The sequence below is a fragment of the Vipera ursinii genome, assembly GCF_947247035.1.
Source record: "Vipera ursinii genome assembly, chromosome: 13".
In the NCBI taxonomy this organism is placed as follows: Eukaryota; Metazoa; Chordata; class Lepidosauria; order Squamata; family Viperidae; genus Vipera; species Vipera ursinii.
The window spans coordinates 11,964,435-11,988,398 of NC_139526.1; the positions used below are offsets into that span (position 1 = coordinate 11,964,435).

At 46.0% G+C, this 23,964-nt stretch overlaps 1 protein-coding gene across 1 annotated transcript in view; it reads left to right on the forward strand.

Annotated features, from left to right (window-relative positions):
• Window positions 1-23,964, forward strand: part of NTN3 (netrin 3) — a gene marked incomplete at its 5' end in the record, with an annotated part of 83,335 nt that overhangs the window by 6,708 nt on the left and 52,663 nt on the right. The window contains 1 exon segment of the mRNA XM_083372800.1: window positions 11,517-11,705. Within this exon segment, the coding sequence (XP_083228926.1) occupies window positions 11,517-11,705 (189 nt within the window).

The following is a 23,964-nucleotide window of genomic DNA, read 5'->3' on the forward strand; positions in this document are numbered from 1 at the left end:
CAACTCCCAGAATTCCTGAGCCAGCCACGCTGAGGGGAAAGAGAGAGGTTTCCAAGCTGAGCCATGCTGGCTGAGGAATTCTGGGAGTTGAAGTCCACGAGTCCTAAAAAGAGCCAAGGTTGCCTACCCCTGCCCTAGGTCACAGGATCAAAATCCGGATGCTTAGCCATTGCTTCCAACTCTTCTCATTTTCGCAGTCTGTCCAGGATGTTGTCAATTTTCAAACCGGGGAGCTTGCCGAGGCAAAACCGGACTGCCTTCGGGGCAGTGCTCCTGCGGGTAGCAAAGCAAGCGTGGACGGGTGACCTCTTCAAAGACGCCTGTGACCTTTGGAGGCGGGAGATTCGTGACCTAAAGTTTGAGAACCCTCCATTAACTCTTTCCTCAGGCCATTGATTCAGGGAACAAAGTTCCCGTGGAGAAGAAGAAAAAAAAATACAAAGGAAAAGATAAAGTACCCAGGCTGGTTAATTCCAAACCAGAGGTTACATTCTCACAGTTCAGTTAAGATGAAAGTTTGGTTGGATTGGAATTGGATTAGGGGTTTTGAGGTGGAAGGGTGCCTTGAAGTCAGTCTTGACTCCTGGCAACTCCTCCACCTCATCCCCTTGGATGAGTCCCTGCAGTTATCTTGGCAAGACTTTGGAAGTGATTTGCCATTGCTTACTTCCCAGGGCTGAGAGAGAAGAGCTGGCCCAATGTCACCCTGCTGATTTTGGGGCCAAGCTGGAACTAGAACTCACAGTCTCCGGGTTTCCAGCCACTGCGCCAAGCAGGCTGTCTAGATTAGACTTGGAGAGTTTTGATCTCGAAAAATTGTGTTTGTGTGTGTGTGTGTGTGTTGTGTGTGTGTGTGCTTATGGTTTGTGTGTACGTGCATGTCTGTTGAATGTCGTCGTGGGTTCTGCCAACCTAGTCCACGGGTCTGTTTTATTTTAAAATAAATATTTTGTTACTTTTATCGAAAACACAGAACTTCAGAGAAAAATGAAGATAACGGAAAAATGGGCAAGGAAAAAAGGCAAGAGAAAAGAAAAGTGTAGGGCGAGGGGGGGGGGAGAAAAAGAAAAGCATCGACTCCCAACTCTTTTTGATGCAATAAAATAAAGTACGAACATAAAACCTCCACTTTTTACTTTGAGGTAATAATATTTACCAGCCATTTCTCTAACAGCAAACCTATCCAGTCAGCAAAATCCAAAATCAAAGCTTCATATATTTTTTTTTCCCACCTCGAGCCCAAACTCCAAAAGCGGTTCTTCAAGTCGAAACAAAATTCATTGGCTTCTTTCTTTTTTAACCAAAGACGTCAATGTAGCCACTTCTGCAAACTCCATCCACCTTGGCAGCCATTCATCCGTTGTGGGAATCAAAGCCTCCTTCCATTTTTGTGCACAGAGCATTCTTTTTTTTATTGCTTTTATGTAAACATATATTTCAACAAAAAATACATATAAAAAACAAGACATAAACATAAACAATACAATCGACAAAAATACAAAAAGAATACTTAACTTCCGTTATTCCTAATCTTTCTAATCATTTTCAGGTGACTTCCTCGAGTCCCCCCCTATCTGCGTTTCTTCGTAAATCATCATTAGCCATTTCTATTTCATAATTTTAAATCATATTTAATATCTATCTATATTTAATTTCTTATCATTTAACCATCATTGTTTCCTATTATCCTTAATACTAAACATTACACTCTAAAACTACAACCTATAAACACTTCCAAGTCCATTTCAAACTAGTTGATACGTTGCTGTCAGTATATATAGTTCCAATTTCGCCCCCACCCCCACCCCCAAGTTCTTTAACTATTCAACCTAAGAGAAAAAAATCTCTGGTTTTATCTTCACAGTCGCTTTAAATGGGTCTATTTTTGCAATGTCTTCTTCCGTTCAGTTGCATCTGATTTTCAGGGACTGCCTGGACAAATCCCTGCAGTTTTCTTGGCAAGATTTGCAGAAATGATTTGTCATTGTCTCCTTCCCAGGGCCGAGAAAAAGTGGCTAGCTCAAGGTCACCCTGCTGGGTTTGTGCCCAAGCTGGGACTAGAACTCACAATCTCCCAGTGTCTACTCTGGTGCCTTGACCACCAAACCGTCTCTCCAATTCCAAGAAATGGCCAATTCAGTAAGCAGGTTACACTCCTGCAACCAAGTTCTCCAACTGACCAAGTTCTCCTGTTCTCCTCTCAGAAGCTTAAAAGAAAAACCTGACAGAGCATCTAGGTCTGGCCTGGATTGCTCCCATCTTCCTTTTTATTTTGAACTGAATTTACCTTTAAAAAATAAATAACTACCTTCAAAATATTTTGCTTAAGAACGAATCCGACAGCAGATTCTGAAGTAAACAGGTGTGGTGCCCGTTGTGTAACTTGTCATGATAGGTTGATTAATGACCTCAGAGTGTGACACCGTTCTTGGCTGAGTTTATTGCCTCCCACTCTCAGCAGGTTTTTTTTATTTTTTAAAAAATTATTTATCTATTTGTATCCTGCTGCTGTTATTTTTTTTTTCAAATAACTCAAAGTGGCCAGCATGCCTAATACTCCTTCCCCCTACTCTTTCCCCCATAACGACATCCTTGAGGATCCTTTGAGGATAGCTTGCCTAACGTTGTCATTAGAATGACAATTTTCTATTTTATTAAAGAGTGGTGGGAGAGGGCAGGAATTGTAAAAATAGCAACCATCACAAACTCTTTAGCGTATCTTGAAAACATTCCGTTTGCAAGCTCCCAAACTGGGTATTATTACGGTTGGCCGTAGAGCCAGCCAGATGTTTAGACTGGATGTAGCATTTTTATCCACCTATCGAATCCTTCTCAAGGACCTGGGATAGGCAGATGTCGTTGTTTGACGGTCTTAAGCCTATCCTCCTGGGATGGAAGCTGATATTTACAAGAGAAGATACATTTTCAGCTTGGCTGGCAAAGGGCACCAGGCCAAGATGGAAATGACCCTGCAAAAGCCAAGTAAAATAAAGGCATCCTGTAGCAAAGGCTTCATTGTCTCATCCTCTGTGGCTAAAGAGAAGAGACTTGGTGTTAATGCTCGACCGATGGGCGAACTTCTTTCAGATGCTAAAATGTTCACTTATCTGAATGATGAAAGCAACATTGCCCAGTTGCATCACAAGGGCTGTCCTTGGGATGTCTTTAAGGCATGCATGGGGGTTGTGAAGATGGTGGAAGGGCGATGCAAAATTGCTTTCATCAGCCTGACTCTTCTTACTTCCTCTTCGGGACGCTGCTGATGACATGGAAACCTCGGTAGGATATTCCAAAAGCAGTTAGACCCCCCACCGTTGCTTGGAAAGTTGTTCGGAAGGGCTGAGTCCTGCCAGGGTTGCGTAGAACATAGAATAACAGAGTTGGAAGGGACCTTGGAGGTCTTCTAGTCCAACCCCCTGCTCAAGCAGGAGACCCTATGCCATTCTAGACAAATGGCTGTCCAGTCTCTTCTTAAAAACTTCCAGCGTTAGAGCATTCACCGCTTCTGGAGGCAGGTTGCTCCACTGGTTAATAGTTCTCACTGTCAGGAAATTTCTCCTTAGTTCTAGGTTGCTTCTCTCCTTGATTAGTTTCCATCTGTTGCTTCTTGTCCTGCCTTCCGGTGCTTTGGAGAATAGCTTGACTCCCTCTTCTTTGGGGCAGCCTCTGACAGGTTGGAACACTGCTATCATGTTCCCCCCTCGCCCTTCTCTTCATTAAACTAGACATTCCCAATTCCAGCAACCGCTCCTTATATGTTTTAGCCTCCAGTCCCCTAATCATCTTTGTTGCTCTTCTCTGTGCTCTTTCTAGAGTCTCAATATCTTTTTAACATCGTGGTGACCAAAACTGGATGCAGTATTCCAAGTGTGGCCTCGGTAGTATGGCATAAAGCGGTATTATCTCTTCACACGAGAGCCCAGCTCTTTGGGATGGTGCCTCCAAAGAAGGCACCTCCAGGGCTTGCTTCCCAACTGGAGCTGTCCATTCGTGGAATCCTCCCAAGCCAAGGTGTCCCTGAATTTCTCCTTCTCAAGAACAAAGTCAGCCGGTGATGCTGTCCCCTCCTTGGAAAGTTACTCATCTCAGAAGCAGGGGGGATTGGCAGGCGGCATAACTCCAGTGCAGTTTGCACCAGACCAACAGGTTGCAGTAAGAGGGACCAGACTTTTTTTTTTTCCTGGGTTGGTGGGGTCAATGGCTGAACCTGTTCTTGCAGTGCCACCTTCTGGTCATCGGCTTGACACCGCTTTGCAGATGACCAGAGCACGGCTTCTATTCCTGCCAAGTGACCCCCTAAGTCACAGACCTGAAGGCCTCATTGGCCAGGATTATTGGTTTGCTTTCGGGTCTAGATTGGATCCCCAGGTCTGTGTCTTGGTTAATTCCTTTCAAATTCTAAATGGCTCAACTCTGGATTCATCCTGAAGAAATGTTCCCAGCTGGCTTCAACCTACCCCATGTATTCTTCGAGGGGTGGAATGCTCCGAGTTCCGATCCCAAATAAATTCTATGAATCCAAGCCCTTGGTGATGCTCTTTCTCCATACCCTCGCCCATTCCCCCAACTTTCGGAAGCATGGAGAAACCTAACCATGAAGTCTTTGAATACTGTAAGACATTTGAGGACCTCTCTGTTTCACTGGGAATTTAGGCATTGATGCCAACCCGACGATCATTAAGGAACGTCAGTGCATTGTTCCTTTTTAAGCATTTAAGGCTCCATTCTCTCTTTTGTGTATTCTTGCAAAGGCTCTGGAATCAGGAGACGTGTTTGCAAGATAACGCGTTTTGTATAAATAGCACTGAGAGAAAAGACTAACATGCTGGGGCAGTTGGGAGAATTTCAGAGAGACATAGAGTTGGAAAAGGACATCTGGAGGGGAAGGGGGTCCCCCCCAAAAATCACCTTTTGGATCATCGTCTATCCAACTCCAAATCCAGACTGACCTTGCTGGCTCCTAAGTTCATACTTCCGAATACCTCAACCTATTGAAAGGGCAGCAACTGCTTCTACGGGTGTATCAAATTCAGATGCTTGTGGACATCGTATGCAAATTGTTATTCCTCTGGCCTGACTTTGGGGTAAGACAGAAAGAAAATCCTGCTAGATCAGCATCCATTGTCTCCTGTAGTTAGAGCAGAAAGGCTGGATGTGAAAAGAGAGGAATAGATGCTAAAATCTAAGGATAACCCCCATCCCCAGGTTTTATCCAAGAACAAGAAGCCTTCTAAAAGTCCATATATGGGTCACCCCTCCCTTGTCAACAGGGGCTGTTGGATTGCATGGGGGTAAATTCAGAAAAACGAAAGGTTAAAGGTTAAGGGAAGGGAATCTTTCTTGTGCTTTTTTCGAGTTCCCCCTTTGTTTGGCAGGTCTATTGGTATTCTGATGGAAAACCCAATAAAGGAAAGCAGTCAGGGTGAATCTACATAAAACCCCCCTCCCCCTCCCACATTGTGTGTGTGTGTGTGTACATGTGTGGTTGTTGCTAAGGCTCTCAGTGAAGTTCTCCTTTCCATGGAGATATTAATGCATTAAGGGACACGGTGGCTCAGTGAGTTAGGACGCTGAGCTTGTCGATCAGAAGGTCGGCAGTTTGGCGGGTCGAATCCCGAGTGCCGCGTAACAGAGTGAGCGCCTGTTACTCTTCCCAGCTTCTGCCAACCTAGCAGTTCGAAAGCACGTAAAAAATGCAAGTAGAAAAATAGGGAACACTCCGGTGGGAAGGTAACAGCGCTCCGTGCGCCTTTGGCGTCCAGTCATGCCGGCCACATGACCACGGAGACGTCCTCGGACAAGCGCTGGCTCTTTGGCTTTGAAACGGAGATGAGCACTGGCCCCTAGAGTTTTATTTTTATTTTTTTATTTTAATTCCATTTATATCCCGCCCTTCTCCAAAGACTCAGGGCGGCTTACAAGCTTAGCAGTAGCCTTCATTCTATGTATATGCCTGCTTGTTAGGGCTTTCACACACACCCCAAGCGGCATTGTTACAAAGTCAGCTTAATTGCCCCCAACAATCTGGGTCCTCATTTTACCTACCTGGGAAGGATGGAAGGCTGAGTCAACCTTGAGCCTGGTGGGATGCGAACCTGCACTAATTGCAGGCAGCTGGTGTTACTTAAGGAGGCATTAGCCCACTGCTCCACCAAGAGTTGGAAACGACTAGCAGGCATGTGCGGGGAACCTTTACCTTTACCTGAGTTCCCCCTTAGTTTGGCAGGTCTATTGGTATTCTGATGGAAAACCCAATAAAGGAAAGCAATCAGGGTGAATCTACATAAAACTCACCTTCCCCCACACTGAGTGTCTGTGTGTGTGTGTGTGTGTGTGTGTGTGTGTGTGTGTGTATACATGTGTGGTTGTTGCTAAGGCTCTCAGTGAAGTTCTCCTTTCTATGGAGATATTAATGCTTTGGCGGTGCAACATGCATAATGCAGAGGAGGGACGTTCCATGTGCAGCTGGGAAAAAAAGTGGATCTGCTCCATCAAGACTCCGTGCATTTTTGCTGCAAAAATGAAACAAGCTGCAAAAATAGAACAATTAATCAGTGGGACGACCTGCCTCCAGAGGCTGTGAATGCTCCAACGCTGGAAGTTTTTAAGAAGAGACTGGACAGCCATTTGTCCGAAATGGTGCTATAGGGTCTCCTGCCTGAGCAGGGGGTTGGGCTAGACGACCTGCAAGGTCCCTTCCAACTTTATTACTATTACTATACGCCCCTGCCCGCCCACAAAAAAAAATAAATCATGTTTTGGCAGATCAAAGAATGCTGCCAACCGTTTTCTCCCAAACAAAGCCATCAGTCTGAGCGTCTGCTTCATTCTGAACACTGAGACGGGCATTTATTAAACCGCTTCTGCGCTAAGGGCAACCCAGCCGGGTCCCCCAAGCCAAAATAAACATTGCCTGGCATTCCGCAAGCACTTTGTGAATATAGCTGGATGGCGGAGGGCGTGGCAGCTGTTTCCCCCCCCCCCCCCAAGACCAGGTTCCTCCTGTTTGGTGAAAGGCACAACTGCAGATGGCAGGGTTTGTAGACAGCAAACTCTTTCCCACCAGCAGCAGTACAGAGCACAGATCCACTGGGTTTGTGGGTTTGGCACTCTTAAAATTTCAGGAAGAGTCTCCCCACCGGCGAATCATTCCTAGCCAGTTCGCAGAGGCCGCCGTGCTGCAGAAAATTGACAGTCTCAGCTCCATCAGGGAAATTTAGTAGCCTGTGCGAAGGAATAAGAACGCAAGCCCTGGGTCATAATTGCCCCATTATTTACCAATTATTTGAACCTTGATTGGTTAATTAGTTGTGCGAGTTAAAAAAAGAAAGAAAGAAAAAAGAAAAACAGAAGAGCTGGGGGAATTGGCTGGATTTATGCGAGGAAGGAAGCGGGCTGCTATATAATTAGCCCAATAGCATGCAATTAAATTCTTATTAATACCCTCAAACAGCAGGGACCATTCAGGCCTGTAATTAGTGATTACTTTGAGTGAGAGAGAGAGAGAAGGATTGAGCTGTAGCAAAACTGACGGGCGGTTGAGAGACAAGTTTTTAGTTGCTCTTCCTCTCCGCAACTTGGGAGGGAATATACGAAGCGTGTGCAAACGGCATGTTGAGCCATCGAGATTCAAGCAGAGTCTTGTTAAAGAAGAGAACGGAGAGGATCTTGCCAAGCCTGACACGTTGGTCGTTGGTCGACTGCCGGCTGGATTTTTTAAAAAATTTTTCCAACTGCCTGCAACTGAATTCCACTTCTGGAGTTGGTGGGACCCATTCTCCAAGCCCACTCCCCAGCTAAGGCCATTCCCCAGTGCAAACATGGCTTTGTAAGGAGAGCCAGTTTGGTCTACTCTAGTGGTTAAGGCATCAGGTTAGAAAACGGGAGTTCTAGTTCCAACTTAGCCATGAAAGCTGGCTGGGTGACTTTGGGCCAATCACCAGGAGCCGGTGAGTTCTAGTCCCACTTAAGCCATGAAAACTGACTAGGTCAGGGGTCCCCAATCCCGGTCCATGGGCCACGGTATGCCGGCATCCGGGCCATGCAAATGACCAAAACCCCATCCGCAGCATGCGGGCAGCATACAAAACCAGGCCGTCTCAGATCCGCGGAAAAATCTTTCTCCACAGAATTGGTCCCTGGTGCCCAAAAGGTTGTGGGCCCTGTGGACTAGGCGACTTTGGGTCAGTCCTTGTCTCTTAACCCAACCCCCCCATACACACACAGGGTCGTTGTTATGGGGAAAATAGGAGAGGGAAGGCCTGTTGGGTACATTGGCCACCTTGTAAAGGTAAAGGTTCCCCCGCACACACGTGCTAGTCGTTTCCAACTCTAGGGGCCGGTGCTCATCTCTGTTTCAAAGCCGAAGAGCCAGCGTTTGTCCGAGGACGTCTCCATGGTCATGTGGCCGGCACGACTAGACGCCAAAGGCGCACGGAACGCTGTTACCTTCCCACCGTAGTGGTCCCTATTTTTCTACTTGCATTTTTACGTGCTTTCGAACTGCTAGGTTGGCAGAAGCTGGGACGAGTAACAGGCGCTCACTCTGCTACGCGGCACTCGGGATTCGAGCCGCCAAACTGCCGACCTTCTGATCGACAAGCTCAGCGTCCTAACCCACTGAGCCACCATGTAAAATAGTAAAAGTCCTGTAACAAAGGCGGGGTACAAATAAATAGGAATACTAAATAATATTTCGATGAAGTGATAAGCTGAGTCAACGGTTAAATCATGGGCTGACACTTTAATGAATTTCACACCGTGCCTGGAGCAACTCTCCTTCTGGCCTGCATCTGACCAGACCTGAGTGGAAGGAGGGTAAAGCAAACCCATCATTTGCTGTTGGAAAATGTCTCCTTTCCATGATCTTGTTGGGCGGGTGTTCAAAGAGGAGCTGGTAGTGATTCTTTTCTGAAGGGACTGTAGTTGGATTCATGGCTCCCTATCCCCCCTCCCCCACATTGATTCTGGGGGTTTTAACCCAAAGAAGGAAACATGGAGGTGCAAAGAGCAAAATAACTTTAGCAGGTCTCTCCGCTGCCTCCCTTCTCAGCTTTGCAACTTGGCTGGAGATGATCCAGTTCCCATTCCATGACAGCTCTGGCGGGAAATAAGAAAGAATCCCCCAGCCCAGGCCAAGACGGTGGTCTTTCGATGGGCTCTTGGACCAGCAACTTTAGATGGAACTTGGCATCTGGGTGCGAATCGAGGATTCCTACAGATGGAAAACAGTTCTTCTAACTCCTTAACTCAAGCCTTCATGCCGGAGGCTCCAAAAATCAGGCTTTTTGCGGTGTGCTGAACTATTTGAACAAGCCACAGGCTGAGTTGAAGAATCTAAACCGGTGCCATTCCACGAGGACATCCGTGAACATTTATGAGCGTGTTGACCACCCCCCCAAAAAGCCTGATTTTACAGCCCTGGCATGAAGGTTTGAAACTACAGTAAGAGCGGGGAGAGCTTGGATTGCCTTCAAACTGAGTTAATTTCTTTTCATTCTGCTGCGTTTAGTGAGAAAGGAAAGGATGAGATCGTTTTAATCAATACAAGAAGCGCTGGGATTTGTTTGAACGGGCAGGCTGTGTTTGGACATTGGCACAGCTAAATACTGAATGTTTGAAATTAATTTTATGGATCAATCCATCATTTCTTGCAGTTTTGAGTTGCTTGCTTTAAAGGGGGGGTGGTGGTGGTCAAAAGATGCCAGATGGCGGGCACAATACTGAAAACTAGGTGAAGCAAACCGAGAAATCGGTTCCACACACAGGCTAAAACTACCTTTATGGATGTTGGCCAGATATGAGGGATAGTGCCAACAGAGGGGGAGGGGGGTGATGCAAAGGGCTGTTCCCCAGGAATGATGGAGCACATTCCAAAGATGGGGATGAGCCAAGAGACCATACAGCCAGAATCTGGATCGGAGGCAGTGGAAGAGAGTGAGCATAGCCACTCCTTAGAATCTTCCAATGTATATTTGTTAGGGTGAGAATAGTAGAGACTTAATCTGGCAAGATTCTGTCTATTGGATGTAAGCAAATAAATAACCGAACTGGATTGTTCTAGCCAAAATCCCTTAGATCAGTGTTTTTTTCAACCTTGGCCACTTTAGAATCATGCTGGCTAGGGAATTCTGGGAATTGAAGTCCATACGTGCTGGATGGGGAATTCTGGGAGTTAAAATCCACACCGCCTGCCTAGAGAATTCCCAACCATTGGTCCTGGTTTGGGAAATTCTGGGAGCTGGAACCCACGTATCTTAAAATAGCCAAGGTTGGAAAACACGTAGAATCTACATCATTCTTGGGCTGGCCCTGACCTCAAAGTAACAAACTCTTTGCTAGTCTGAGTATGCTTGACTTGCATCCCATCCCTGCAACCCAACACACACACACCCCACACACACCCTCTTATATTCATGTGAATCAGGGAAGCGTCTGCCTAAGTCTTTTTGTGCATACCTTCTTGTTTTACACCTAAGTCATGTTTTACCTCTTGTTACTTGGATAACGGATCTGGCCTATCTCTTTCAAACCACTGGACTGGCCAAGATTGCAGGTCAATCCCACCAAACTGAAAGGCCCTCTTGTTCCAGCAAAGTTGGCACGAGACCTCCTACTCACTTGGCTGCTTACAGCCAGCCGTCTGCTTGTTGTTAGTTGCGAAGTCATGTCCGACCCATTGCGACCCTATGGACAACGTTCCTCCAGGCCTTCCTGTCCTCTACCATCTTCTGGAGTCCATTTAAGCTCACGCCTCCTGCTTCAGTGACTCCATCCAGCCACCTCATTCTCTGTCGTCCCCTTCTTCTATTGCCCTCAATCTTTCCCAGCATGAGGCTCTTCTCCAGTGAGTCCTTCCTTCTCATTAGGTGGCCAAAGTATTTGAGTTTCAACTTCAGGATCTGGCCTTCTAAAGAGCAGTCAGGGTTGATCTCCTCTAGGACTGACCGGTTTGATCGCCTTGCAGTCCAAGGGACTCGCAGGAGTCTTCTCCAGCATCAGAGTTCAAAGGCCTCAATTCTTTGGCCTTTCTTATGGTCCAACTTTCACTGCCATACATTGCAACTGTATAGCCTTGACTATACACACTTTTGTTGGCAGGGTGATGTCTCTGCTTTTTAGTGTGCTGTCTAGATTTCCTCCCCAGGAGTAAGCATCTTTTAATTTCTTGGCTGCAGTCCCCGTCTGCAGTGATCTTGGAGCCCAGGCAAATAAAATCTGTCACAGCCATTTGCCTGAAATGGTATAAGGTTTCCTGCCTGAGCAGGGGGTTGGACTAGATGACCTCCAAGGTCCCTTCCAACTTTATTATTATTATTATTATTATTATTATTATTATTATTATTATTATTATTATTATTATTATTATTATTATTATTATCTCCATTTCTTCCCCATCTATTTGCCAGGAACTGAGAGGGCCGTATGCCATGATCTTGGTTTTCTTAATTTCTTAATGTCTGCTAGGGGCTGAGAAATGTTCACCCCTTCTCATCTGTCCCATCTCTTCCTCACAGCCTGTAACTGCAACCTCCACGCCCGGCGTTGCCGTTTCAACATGGAGCTCTACAAGCTATCCGGGCGGAAGAGCGGTGGCGTCTGCCTCAACTGTCGGCACAATACGGCTGGGCGGCACTGCCATTACTGCAAAGAGGGTTTTTACCGCGACGTGAGCAAAGCTATCAGCGATCGCAAAGCCTGCCGAGGTAAGGAACAAGTGGGGTCAACCAGTTTTGAGGGTCAGCAAAGAGGTGAAGAAGGACGAGACAGACTGTGGCTCGGACAGGCGTCACCCACTCAAGCAGAATTGGAATCCCTTAGAGCAGTATTTTTTCAACTTTCGACACTTTAGGGTTGGTGGACTTCAACTCCCAGAATTCCCCAACATGATGGCTAGGGAATTCTGGGAGTTAAAGTGTATACGTGCTGACTGGGGAATTCTGGGAGTTGAACTCTACATGTGCTGGCTAGGGAATTCTGGGAGTTAAAAGTCTATACTTGCTGGCTGGGGAATGCCGGCAGTTGAAGTCCATACGTGCTGCCAAGGGAATTCTGGGAGGCTTGTATATGTTTGTTTATGTTTGTTTTGTTTTATTTGATTTCTATACCGCCCTTCTCCCTAGGAACTCAGGGCGGTTCACAGGGCATATATAAATAACGGTACAAAAGTTAAAAAGAAATTAAATCAATGCCCAGTTAAAAACAATAATACAATACTAAAAACACCAAATTTAAAACCCATAATCCCCCATCAGGCCAGACCAGCTAATTCGAATAAGTGGGTCTTCAACCCGCGACGGAAGGTTCGGAGGTCTGATGCCATCCGGAGCTCCACCGGCAGTTGGTTCCATAATGCCGGAGCGCCCACAGAGAAGGCCCTCCCCCTGGGGTCCACCAGTCGGCATTCCCTGACCGGAGGCACCCTGAGGAGGCCCTCTCTGTGGGCACGTACTGGGCGGAGGGAAGTTGACGCCGGCAGCAGGTGGTCCCTGAGGTATCCCGGACCCATGCCATGTAAGGACTTGAAGATCATAACCAAGACCTTGAACCTCACCCGGAAGACAACTGGTAGCCAATGCAGCTCGCGGAGCAAAGGTGTAACATGGGAGTACCGGGAAACTCCCAAGACAACTCTCGCGGCCGCATTCTGCACCAGTTGGAGCCTCCGAGTGGTCTTCAAGGGAAGCCCCATGTAGAGAGCATTACAGTAGTCAAGGCGAGAGGTCACGAGCGCATGAGTGACCGTACACAAGGCATCCCGGTCCAGATAGGGCCGCAACTGGCGCACCAGGCGAACCTGGGCGAAAGCCCCCCTAGTCACGGCCACTATATGATCTTCCAGGGTAAGCCGTGAATCTAGGAGGACTCCCAAGTTGCGAGCCCTATCCACGGGGGGTAAGAGCTCAACCCCGATTGAAAGAGATGGAACATTTTGAATGTCCCGGGAAGCCGGAATGTACAGCCACTCAGTCTTGTCAGGGTTGAGTTGAAGTCTGTTCCTCCCCATCCAGACCCGAACCGCCTCCAGGCAACGGGACATCACAGCGAGGGCATCACTGGGGTGGTTTGGGGTCGAAAAGAAAAGTTGGGTATCATCGGCATATTGATGATACCCAACTCCAAAACCACGAATGATCTCACCCAGCGGTTTCATGTAGATGTTGAACAGGAGAGGCGAGAGAACCGACCCCTGAGGAACTCCACAAACGAGAGACCTAGGGGCCGATCTCTGCCCCCCTGCCAACACCGACTGCGAGCGTCCCAGGAGATAGGAGGAGAACCACTGAAGAACTGTGCCTCCCACTCCCAATCCCCTGAGACGCCGCAGCAAGATACCATGGTCGATGGTATCGAAAGCCGCCAAGAGGTCTAATAGGACTAGGACAGAGGAATATCCCCTATCCCGAGCCCTCCAGAGATCATTCACCAGCGCGACCAATGCCGTCTCCGTGCTGTACCCGGGCCTGAAACCCGATTGGTAGGGGTCCAAATAATCCGCTTCATCCAGGACCAGAGGGAGCTGATGCGCCACCACACTCTCGACAACCTTCGCAAGAAAGTGAAGGTTGGAGACTGTGCTGGCTGGGGAATTCTAGAAACTGGAGTCCACCTATCTTAAAGTAGCCAAGGTTAGAAAACGCTTAGATAATCTTGGATGAAAATGCAAGAACTGAGATTCAGTAGGATTTTCTTCAATTAAGGAAGCTGTACCCATTTCAGGAAGCACAGTGAATTGAGCATTAGTCTTACAAACGTTGCTGTGTTTCCTTTTCTCTTCTCACCTAATATTAGTGACTATTTTAAGTTTTTTTGAGGGATGCAGTGGCTCAGTGGGTTAGGACGCTGAGCTTGTCGATCAGAAGGTCAGCAGTTTGGCGGGTCGAATCCCGAGTGCCGCGTAACAGAGTGAGCGCCTGTTACTTGTCCCAGCTTCTGCCAACCTAGCAGGTCGAAAGCACGTAAAAATGCAAGTAGAAAAATAGGGACCACTACGGTGGGAAGGTAACAGCGTTCCATGCGCCTTTGCTGTCTAGTCATGCCGGCCACATGACCACGGAGGCGTCCTCGGACAAGCGCCGGCTCTTCGGCTTTGAAACGGAGATGAGCACCGGCCCCTAAAGTTGGAAACGACCCTACCTTTACCTTAAGTTTTTTTGAGTAAGCTGATCTATTTGCATCTGTTTTTGCAATGCTCAGGTTTATTTTGTAACTTGTTCTTACGGGACACTGGTGGCTATAATTTCAACAGCCAAGAAACTGCCTTCCTTCGGCTATTCAGGGCAGCCTAAAGTAAGCCAATACTGAGTTCTACAAAAACTATAGAAGCTAATATGCACATTGGTCTACCATGAATGGGCCTTGAAGCTGGTTCCCTGGGTTAGACATAGCTTGGCATAGAGGAGCTTTAATCCATGTGTGTCTTTGTGTGTATCTGTTTCTTTCCAGTGCAATCAAGGTGCAAATTATGTACCTGAGTTTAGAATCAAAAGACAAAAAAAAAAACGAGATCCATTTTTGTTTTTACTTTGCGTAGATTCCTCCATCAGCATAAAATAATTGCTGCGTACTTTGTGGTTTGTCTTCCCTTTTCTTTGATATATCTGTTTTCTTTTTAATTATTTTTTAATTGTAAGCCGCCCAGAGTTGTGGTGGAGTCAGGCGGTCTCGACACTGAACTATTAAATCAAAATTACGCTTGTTTATTTATTTAGAGAACTAATACGGCTGCTTATCTGATGTACATTACTGGGGATAGCTAGCTACAAATAGATAAATGGATATATTCAACAAAATACAAAGCAGAGTTAAAAATCATCAAAACACAATAACAGAGACACCACAACAAGACTCACAATACAAGCCACACCTATGGGCTTAACTAACATCCCAGCTCCCAAAGACCCTGGAATTAAATAATGACCAATTTGGTGTAGTGGTGAAGGTGCTAACCTAGAAACTAGGAGACAGTGAGTTCTAGTCCCACTTTAGGCATGAAAGCTGACTGGGTGACTTTGGGCCAATCACCAAGAGGTTGTGAGTTCTGGTCCTGCCTTAGGCACGAAAGACAACTGAGTGACTTTGGGCCAATCACCAGGAGATGGTGAGTTCTAGTCCCGCCTTAGGCATGAAAGCCAGCTGGGTGACTTTGGGCCAATCACCAGGAGACTGTGAGTTCTAGTCCCGCCTTAGGCATGAAAGCCAGCTGGGTGACTTTGGGTCAATCACCAGGAGATGGTGAGTTCTAGTCCCACCTTAGGCATGAAAGCCAGCTGGGTGACTTTGGGTCAATCACCAGGAGACTGTGAGTTCTAGTCCCACTTTAGGCATGAAAACTGACTGGGTGACTTTGGGCCAATCACCAAGAGATGGTGAGTTCTGGTCCCGCCTTAGGCACGAAAGACAACTGAGTGACTTTGGGCCCATCCCCAGGAGTTGGTGAGTTCTAGCCACACTTTAGGCATGAAAGCCGACGAGGTGACTCTGGGCCAGTCTTTCTCAGTCCAGCCCACCTCACAGGGTTGTTGTTGTGGGGAAAAGGAGGAGGAAGGAGTATTATGAGTCTTTGCTGCCTTGAGTTAATTATAAAGTAATAAAGGCAGGATAAACATCTAATAAATATGTAAATGCAATTTGCTGGATGTAGTCTCAGATTTTACTTGTGAGTCTCCCGTTTGGGGCTTTCCTTCATTCTGACTTCCCATCCTTCCCCTCGGGATTGTCTTGAAAAGTGCTGTGCGAGCTACTCCTTACGAGCAGAGCCATCTTGCTCTGCCAACATCTGCAGGAGGACAACATGCTCCTGCTTTGTAGGTCAAAAGAGAGCGTTGGCACCAAGACTTGAGGGAGCCATCCTCGTTTGAAATGACATAAGACGGCAGCCTGCCAACTAGGATTGAAGAAATAAGTGGAGAACCAGTCAGAGTCTTGCTCCCAGGTAAAGACTGGTGTGGTCTCAATTCTGCGTGGCGCCGTTGGTGGGTAAAGACCCATCTAGCCAATTTTGGTCACCATATCACGAAAAAGATGTTGAGAGTTTGGAAAAAATTCAGAGAAGAGCAACTAGGAGATTAAAACATACAAAGAATGGCTATGGGACTTGGGTTTGGCCACTCTAAAGAAAAGAAGAAGTAGGGGAGACATGAGAGCAATGTTCCAGTATTTGAGGGGCTGCCATAAAGAAGAGGGGGTCACGTTATTCTCCAAAGCACCAGAAGGCAGGATGAGAAACAATGGATGGAAACTGATCAAAGAGAGAAGCAACCTGGAATTAAGGAGAAACTTCCTGACAGTTAGAACGATTAACCAGTGGAACAACCTGCCTCCAGAAGCTGTGAATGCTCCAACACTGGAGGTTTTTAAGAAGAGACTAGACAACCGTTTGTCTGAAATGGTGTAGGGTCTCCTGCTTGGACAAGAGGGATGGATTAGAAGACTTCTTTTTTTATTGAAAAGTTTTTCAATACATTTTATCTTTAACAAAACAACCCCTCCCCACCCACCCACCCACCCTTCCCAACCCAACCCAACCCTCCCCCCTCCCCTTCCCCCCTCCCCGACTTCCCAGAGCTAAATACAAGGTATAAAAGTAGAAACAATCATAATCTACCATATACAAACAACAATAAGCTATTAAATCTATCGCACTTTAGCTCTTATAAAATGACTACAAGCAATATAAATATCACATCAATACTTATTCAAATGCTAAATGAAACTTTTTAGTCCCATATTTGTTCTGGATGTAATCAATCCATTTTTCCACTCCTCAATATATCATTGTTGCGAATGGTCTTTCAAATACGCTGAGATCTTTGCCATTTCCGCCAGGTTGGAAACTTTTAGAGTCCATTCTTCTATAGTCGGCAGTTCTTCCTTCTTCCAATATTGCGCTACTAAAAGTCTTGCTGCCGTAATTAAGTTCAACATCAACTTAGTGTCCACAACAGTAGTATCCATAATAATGCCCAGTAAAAACAATTGCGGACAAAACTTTATCCTTTTCTTAAATATCTTCTGCATATTCCACCAGATTTTAATCCAAAATGCTTTAACCTTTTTACAGGTCCAACATATATGAAAATACGTTGCATCTTCACCACCACACCTTTTGAGGTCCCTTCCAACTCTGTTATTCTGTCTATCCTTTGGTCTGGAAAGTTGGAAGACAGAGTAGGTGACACTTCTGTGATCCAAATCACGCTGGGGTCTCTTGAGCTTTGACTCAAGGCTAATTGTAATTCTCCACCTGGGAGAGTCTGATTCATCCCCGTTAAAGAATCATAGCGGTGACTTGGGATGCTTTTTCTCTGTTTCCTTGCCTCTATGGCCGTGTCAAGGGTGGGCATCTACTGTATAAGGTGGTCATCCCTCTTCCTTCAATCTGCACCTGTAACACATCTATACAGATTCACCACCCCAGAACTTTGTCTTCCTTGCACTTTTTATTTCAAAGTCACCTCTGATCAAACGGAAGGTTTCCAATAATCCAATGCATACAGAATACAGTCATTTCAGGCCTACAGATGTTTTTTTTTTCTTTAATCATCATCACTATTGCTTTTCATTTCTAAGCACTGACCCTTGTTAGGTATTTGATAGAGCAAAGGCAGATGAAGTTTACAGGGCGAAGCTGTTTTTTTTGTTGTTGTTGTTGTTGTTTTTCCCCCAGAAACTGCAAATGTTTTGGCCCAGGAAAATAAATTCTCTGGCAGTTCACAGCGCTTCATCGCTGGGTGTCCTACAAGCCAGTAAGAACTTGGTGTTTCCGTTTTGAAGACAGGCCTTGTTCTGAGTGTTTTGGATGGTCCTTTCTTCATTCTTCATGAATGGCCTAGAAAAATAAAACCACAATCTATCCCCAAGGGAAAGGACAAAACGTGCGCCACACAGAAAAATGTTCCAATTCTAACAAGCGTTGTGTAAAATCCAGACAGAGGGAAGCAAACGTCCCTTTCACCTAGATGATTAGTTAATGGAGACATAATTCTTGTTAATCAGCCAGGCAGTGAACTGGCAGGGCTTCACCATCGTACCTGTGCCCCTTTTCCCTCTTATTTCATCTCAACCTGAAAAGTTCATGCTCTCTGCTCAAGCGCATGTTGACTTTTGTTGCCTCGCCATGGCAGTCCCTGTTTCCCGAAAATCCATCTGGGAAGGATTGCGACACAGAACTGAAGTCATCTTGAGAAGCTTGGTTTCCAGCCCAAAGATACCACTGGGAAGGGGGGAGGGAATATGTTAGCCACATCCTTGGCATTGAGAAAACAGACGTGGCTTGTGGAGGACAAGAAATTTGGAGACGCACCAAAGTGAAGGGAAGTGACACATCCATGGAACCATTTGGCCAGCCCACAGATAAGGAAGCGAGTCAGTAAGGAGCTCCCACTAGTCACCTCACAATGTCAGGCATGAAAGAGCAGGCCCACACATAAACCAAATTGTTGCTAAGCAGCCTAGGCCCAGGAATCTTCTCAACTAAAGGTTAGCGCCCGCTTGGAGTTAAATAAGAATTCAAGGGAGGTTGGGCTTTGTCTACTTCTGGCTATGGAGGGATTCTAGGCTAATACCTCTTTTAACTCTGCCCCCAGGTTCTGCCATTCCTTCTCCTATACCAGGAGTAGGCAACCTTGGCTCTTTTATGACTTGTGGACTTCAACTCCCAGAATTCCTGAGCCAGCCACGCTGAGGGGAAAGGGAGAGTTTCCAAGGTGAGCCATGCTGGCTCAGGAATTCTGGGAGTTGAAGTCCACGAGTCATAAAAGAGCCAAGGTTGCCTAACCCTGCCCCATCCAGCCAGGAATTCTGGGAGTTGAAGTTCACAAGTCATAAAAGAGCCGAGGTTGCCTACCCCTGTCCTATATGCAACCATCTGAGCTATTAATATGCCATCTTCAGGCCCTAAATCCTCCCCCTCCCATCACTTTCTTCTATTCGCTGAATGTCTTACTTATATAGCATCTGGAACCCATCCATATTTGCTCCTGATTGAACAATTTTAATTGGACAGGAGGAGACAATGCTTGAATGGCGAGCAATCATTCAAACTGTGGTTGAGTTGAATTAGTTTTGAAAGGCAAGGAATCAAAACCCAAATGTAGGTTTTGTCTTGGCCACACCTCGCTGCCTTTTCAAGCAGGCCTCTCTTTTAAGCTAGGGAGAACGTGAGAGGTAATGACAGGAATGGAAGATAATTCCATCATTGGGTGTGGACAGTGGCACACAGGATAGTGGTGAGTCATGTGGCCCTTTCACTAACTACATCATCCATGATGAGTGTTGAGGATGTCAATAATCTAGTAGATCATAGCCTAGAGATCTATCTGCTCCTTTCATACCAACATTAAGATCTTGGAAGCAAGCCAGCACTGAGGATGGTGCTGCTCCACATTGGACATTCAGTATCTGCACCATCCACAATGAGTGATGAGAATATTGATAGTCTGGTAGATCATAGCTTAATGATCTATCTTCTCATCTTCCACCAACTATAAGTTCTGGAATCAAGCCTTGTAACATGCATTGAGGATGGGTGGTGTTCCATATTGGACATTCACTATCAGCACATCCATAATGAATGATGAGGATGTTGATAGTCTAATAGATCATAGCCTAGTGACTTCTCTGTTCTTCTTCCACCAACTATAAGGTCTGGAACCAAGCCTTGTAACATACATTGAGGATGGGTGGTGCTCCATGTTGGACATTCACTATCTCAGGGGTAAGCAACCTTGGTTCTTTTATGACTCCTGAACTTCAACTCCCAGAATTCCTGAGCCAGCCATGCTGAGGGGAAAGGGAGAGGTTTCCAAGCTGAGCCATGCTGGCTCAGGAATTCTGGGAGTTGAAGTTCACGAGTCATAAAAGAGCCAAGGTTGCCTACCCCTGCAACATCTGCACCGTCCATAATGAATGATGAGGAAGTTGGTAGTCTAATAGACCATAGCCTAGTCATCTCTCTGTTCTTCTTCCACCAATAATGAGGTATGGGATCAAGCCTTGTAACATACCCAGAATGAAGAAGCATGTATCCAAGCACCCAGAATGAAGAAGCATGTATCCAAGGGTTGAACTTTACAACAAACATGACTCTATGCCTTAAGGAGGACAACCGACCATCCATGAATTCTCCAAGCTGCACATCTGTTGTGCCCCTAATGTCCCTAGATCACGCCGCTGGAAACTGGCAGCCAAATAACCAAGTTTCAATCACACCGTTTCGGCGTACGTTTTCATCATTATTATTTTTTTATTACACATGAATACCATTTTTATACCATCAACGGCCAAAGATTTGTAGCCGGTTACAGAATTTCATGCCACCCTAAAAAAGACTGCATATAAAAATTAGGATTTGTTTTTTTTTTTTAAGTATTGAAAGTTTTACAAAGAGCATAAAAAGTACCACGCGCTAATAAAAAGAAAAAGGAGAAAGGAGAGAGAGAAAGGAAGGAAAAAAGACAAAAGTGCAGAAAAAAAGAAAGAAGGAAGAAAAAAGACGTTTTCGATTTTCTCTAAAAAAAAGTATAAGTACAATTACAAAAGGGACGCAGTGGCTCAGTGGGTTAGGACGCTGAGCTTGTCGATCAGAAGGTCGGCAGTTTGGCAGGTCGAATCCCGAGTGCCGCGTAGCAGAGTGAGCGCCTGTTACTCGTCCCAGCTTCTGCCGACCTAGCAGTTCGAAAGGACGTAAAAATGCAAGTAGAAAAATAGGGACCACCACGGTGGGAAGGTAACAGCGTTCCGTGCGCCTTTGGTGTCTAGGCATGCCGGCCACATGACCACGGGGACGTCCTCGGACAAGCGCCAGCTCTTTGGCTTTGAAACGGAGATGAGCACCGGCCCCTAGAGTTGGAAACGACTAGCACACATGTGCGGGGGAACCTTTACCTTTACCTTTATAATTACAAAGTTATCTCTTCCTCTAACAAAAGAAAGCAATGATACCCCTATAATAAAAAAAAGTTTTTTGGGGGGGAAAGGAGGAATTTAAAACTAAGGAATTATGGTTTATTGAACAAATCATAGGTTAACCGATAAACACACCCGCCAGATGGAGGTCGTGATAGATTTTATATATGTCATCTTCAGGTTCTCTTCTCTGCTTGATAGATGATGGTGGTGGTGGTGGTGGTGGTGACGACAGAATAACAGAATAAGAGAGTTGGAAGGGACCTTGGAGGTTATCTAGTCCAACCCCCTGCTCAGGCAGGAAACCCTATACCATTTCAGGCAAATGGCTGTCCAGTCTCTCCTTAAAAACTTCCAATGTTGGAGCATCCACAACTTCTGGAGGCAGGTTGTTCCACTGGTTAGTTGTTCTAACTGTCAGGAAGTTTCTCCTCAGTTCTAGGTTGCTTCTCTCCTTGACTAGTTTCCATCCGTTGCTTCTTGTCCTGCTTTCAGGTGCTTTGGAGAATAGCTTGACTCCCTCTTCTTTGTGGCAGCCCCTGAGATATTGGAACACTACTATCATGTCACCCCTCACCCTTCTCTTCGTTAAACTACACATACCCAATTCCAGTAACCGTTTCCTATATGTTTTAGCCTCCAGTCCCCCAATCATCTTTGTTGCTCTTCTCTGTACCCTTTGTAGAGTTTCAACATCTTTTTTACATTGTGGTGACCAAAACTGGATGCAGGATTCCAGGTGTGGCCTTACCAAAGCATTGTAAAGTGGTATTAGTATTTCACTTGATCTTGATTCTATCCCTCTGTTAATGCAGCCTAGCACTGTGTTGGCTTTTCTGGCAGCTGCAGCACACTGCTGGCTCATAGACTCTGAGACTCTCCCTCCCCACATGCCTTTTAAGAAGAGCAGAAAGGAGTTGGAAAGGGGACAAGGCAAAATGACAAAGGATTTGGAATGCGTGACCTATGAGAAAAGTCTGAAGAATTTGGGTACATTCTCCTCCGAGAGAGGAGAAGAAATGAGCGCAGGCAACAGAAAGACACCACGTTAATTTACAAATATCTTGAAGGCTGCCAAATAAAGATCCAATTAACCATTTTCTAAGAGGAGGGCCTTGGAAACCAAAGATGGAAAGGGGGGGTTGTGATATTGGGTTTTTCAACTTGTCTTTCCACAATAAAAATGAACCCTGGGTAAGAAAATCAGAAGTCCTGCTAAGGCTTAGAGCTCAGGAATTTGTTGTTCAGCTAATGTCATACATGAAGCAGAAAGCCTATTAGACTAGTTTCCATCCATTGCTTCTTGTCCTGCTTTCAGGTGCTTTGGAGAATAGCTTGACTCCCTCTTCTTTGGGGCAGCCCCTGAGATATTGGAATGTGTCCCCCCTCGTCCTTCTCTTCATTAAACTAGACAGACCCAATTCCTTCAACCGTTCTTCATATGATGATGATGATGATGATGATGATGATGATGATGATGATGATTGATGATGATCTGGTGTAACTGCCACCCCATAGCTTCTTCATGACAGCTTTTCCTCTCCATTTCCTTCATCTCCCAGGTCCTCCACACAGCAGGGAAGTGACAGGAAACCCCCTTCCACAATCTACGGCCACTCTTGCTGGAGGGTTGCCTTGATTTCTCTTCCTTACTCCACACACTTTCCTGGAGAGCATCTGGGGATGAGTAATATAACACACACACACCCCACCCCAAAAAAATGCAGCCCGGAGAAGAGTGGCAGGCAGGCAGGCAGGCAGGCAATGAACTTGTCAGCCTGCGGTTTCTCCCAAAAAAATAAAAATTAAAAAGGAAAAACAACCCTGAGTCATTTCCTCTTCTGGGGCTAGAAAAGGATCTGCTTGGAACCACAGCGGCTGTGAAATTCTCCCGGTCTCTTGGTAGGCCTGCACACACAAACACACACTTGGGCACACAGGCACCTCTTTGAGATGTATCCATTCTGAAGCAGGCCCTCCCAAAGCTTGCATACTTTGTGGGTCTTCCCTTCCCTCAGTTTGATGCTGGGGTTTTGTGCAGAGACACTGTCAAGGTTCAAGCCAAGGCCATCTCTGGTTACGAGGAAATTCGGTTGTATAGAACAGGGGTCTCCAAACTTGGCCACTTTAAGGACTTGTGGACTTAAATTATCCGGCCAGCATTCTGGAATTCTGAGGGTTGAAGTCCAACAAGTCTTAAAGTTTGGAGAGCCCTGGTTTAGAACACAAGAAGTGAAATCTGGTACACGACAACTGGCGGGAAGAGTCAGCTGATCTTTCTCAAGCCTTCCTCCCCAAGTCATCTATTTAATTTTCTCCAAATTGCTCCAAACTTGGCCATCGCCCGTCATGGTGGAAATTGAAGCTCTTGTTATTCAGCTTATGTTCTTTGCTTGGGATTTAAATGCCTTCCTTGAAAAAAAATCCCCACTTATCCTATGCCACACAGGTACACCCAAAGTGCTGATTTGCGGTCTAAAGCGGTGAGGTGCCAAGGCAGAGCCGGGGATTCATTCAGGAAGACTCGGAGGCTGTTTGCGCAAGAGTGTCTGAAGTGAAGTCTAGGTCAATTCCCACCCACTCTTCTCTTCCCCCCATCCCATAAACCCCCTGGCAGTCTTTCAGCCGTCTTCCTTTCCCAGTAAACACCAAGAGGGACGTTCCCCTCCCTTCCTCTGTCGAATTATGTTCTGTTTCCCTCTCTCTAATTTGTAGAGCTGCAACACCAGCTTGGAGACTGTTGAGGCAAGTCCTGTTCTGAGATATTCTGAGCCCATAATTGTAGAGCATTAGTGACAAAGCATCTCCATTAAGAAGCAATACACTCTGGTGGATGGCCTAACCACAGACTTATTGTCCTGGAAGGGCTGGCGATGGCTCATCAGATGCATCTCTTTGAAGAGGACAAATAAGCCCATCAGAGCAGGACAAAGTCCATTATCTCTTTCCAGGGAGATCTCCAGAATTGTGCTCTATAATATATATCGGTTTAAATTTATTGGCAGCTCAACTCCTGTAGATGAGGAGCTGAAGGTGCCATTTCCTGTTTCAGTTTTC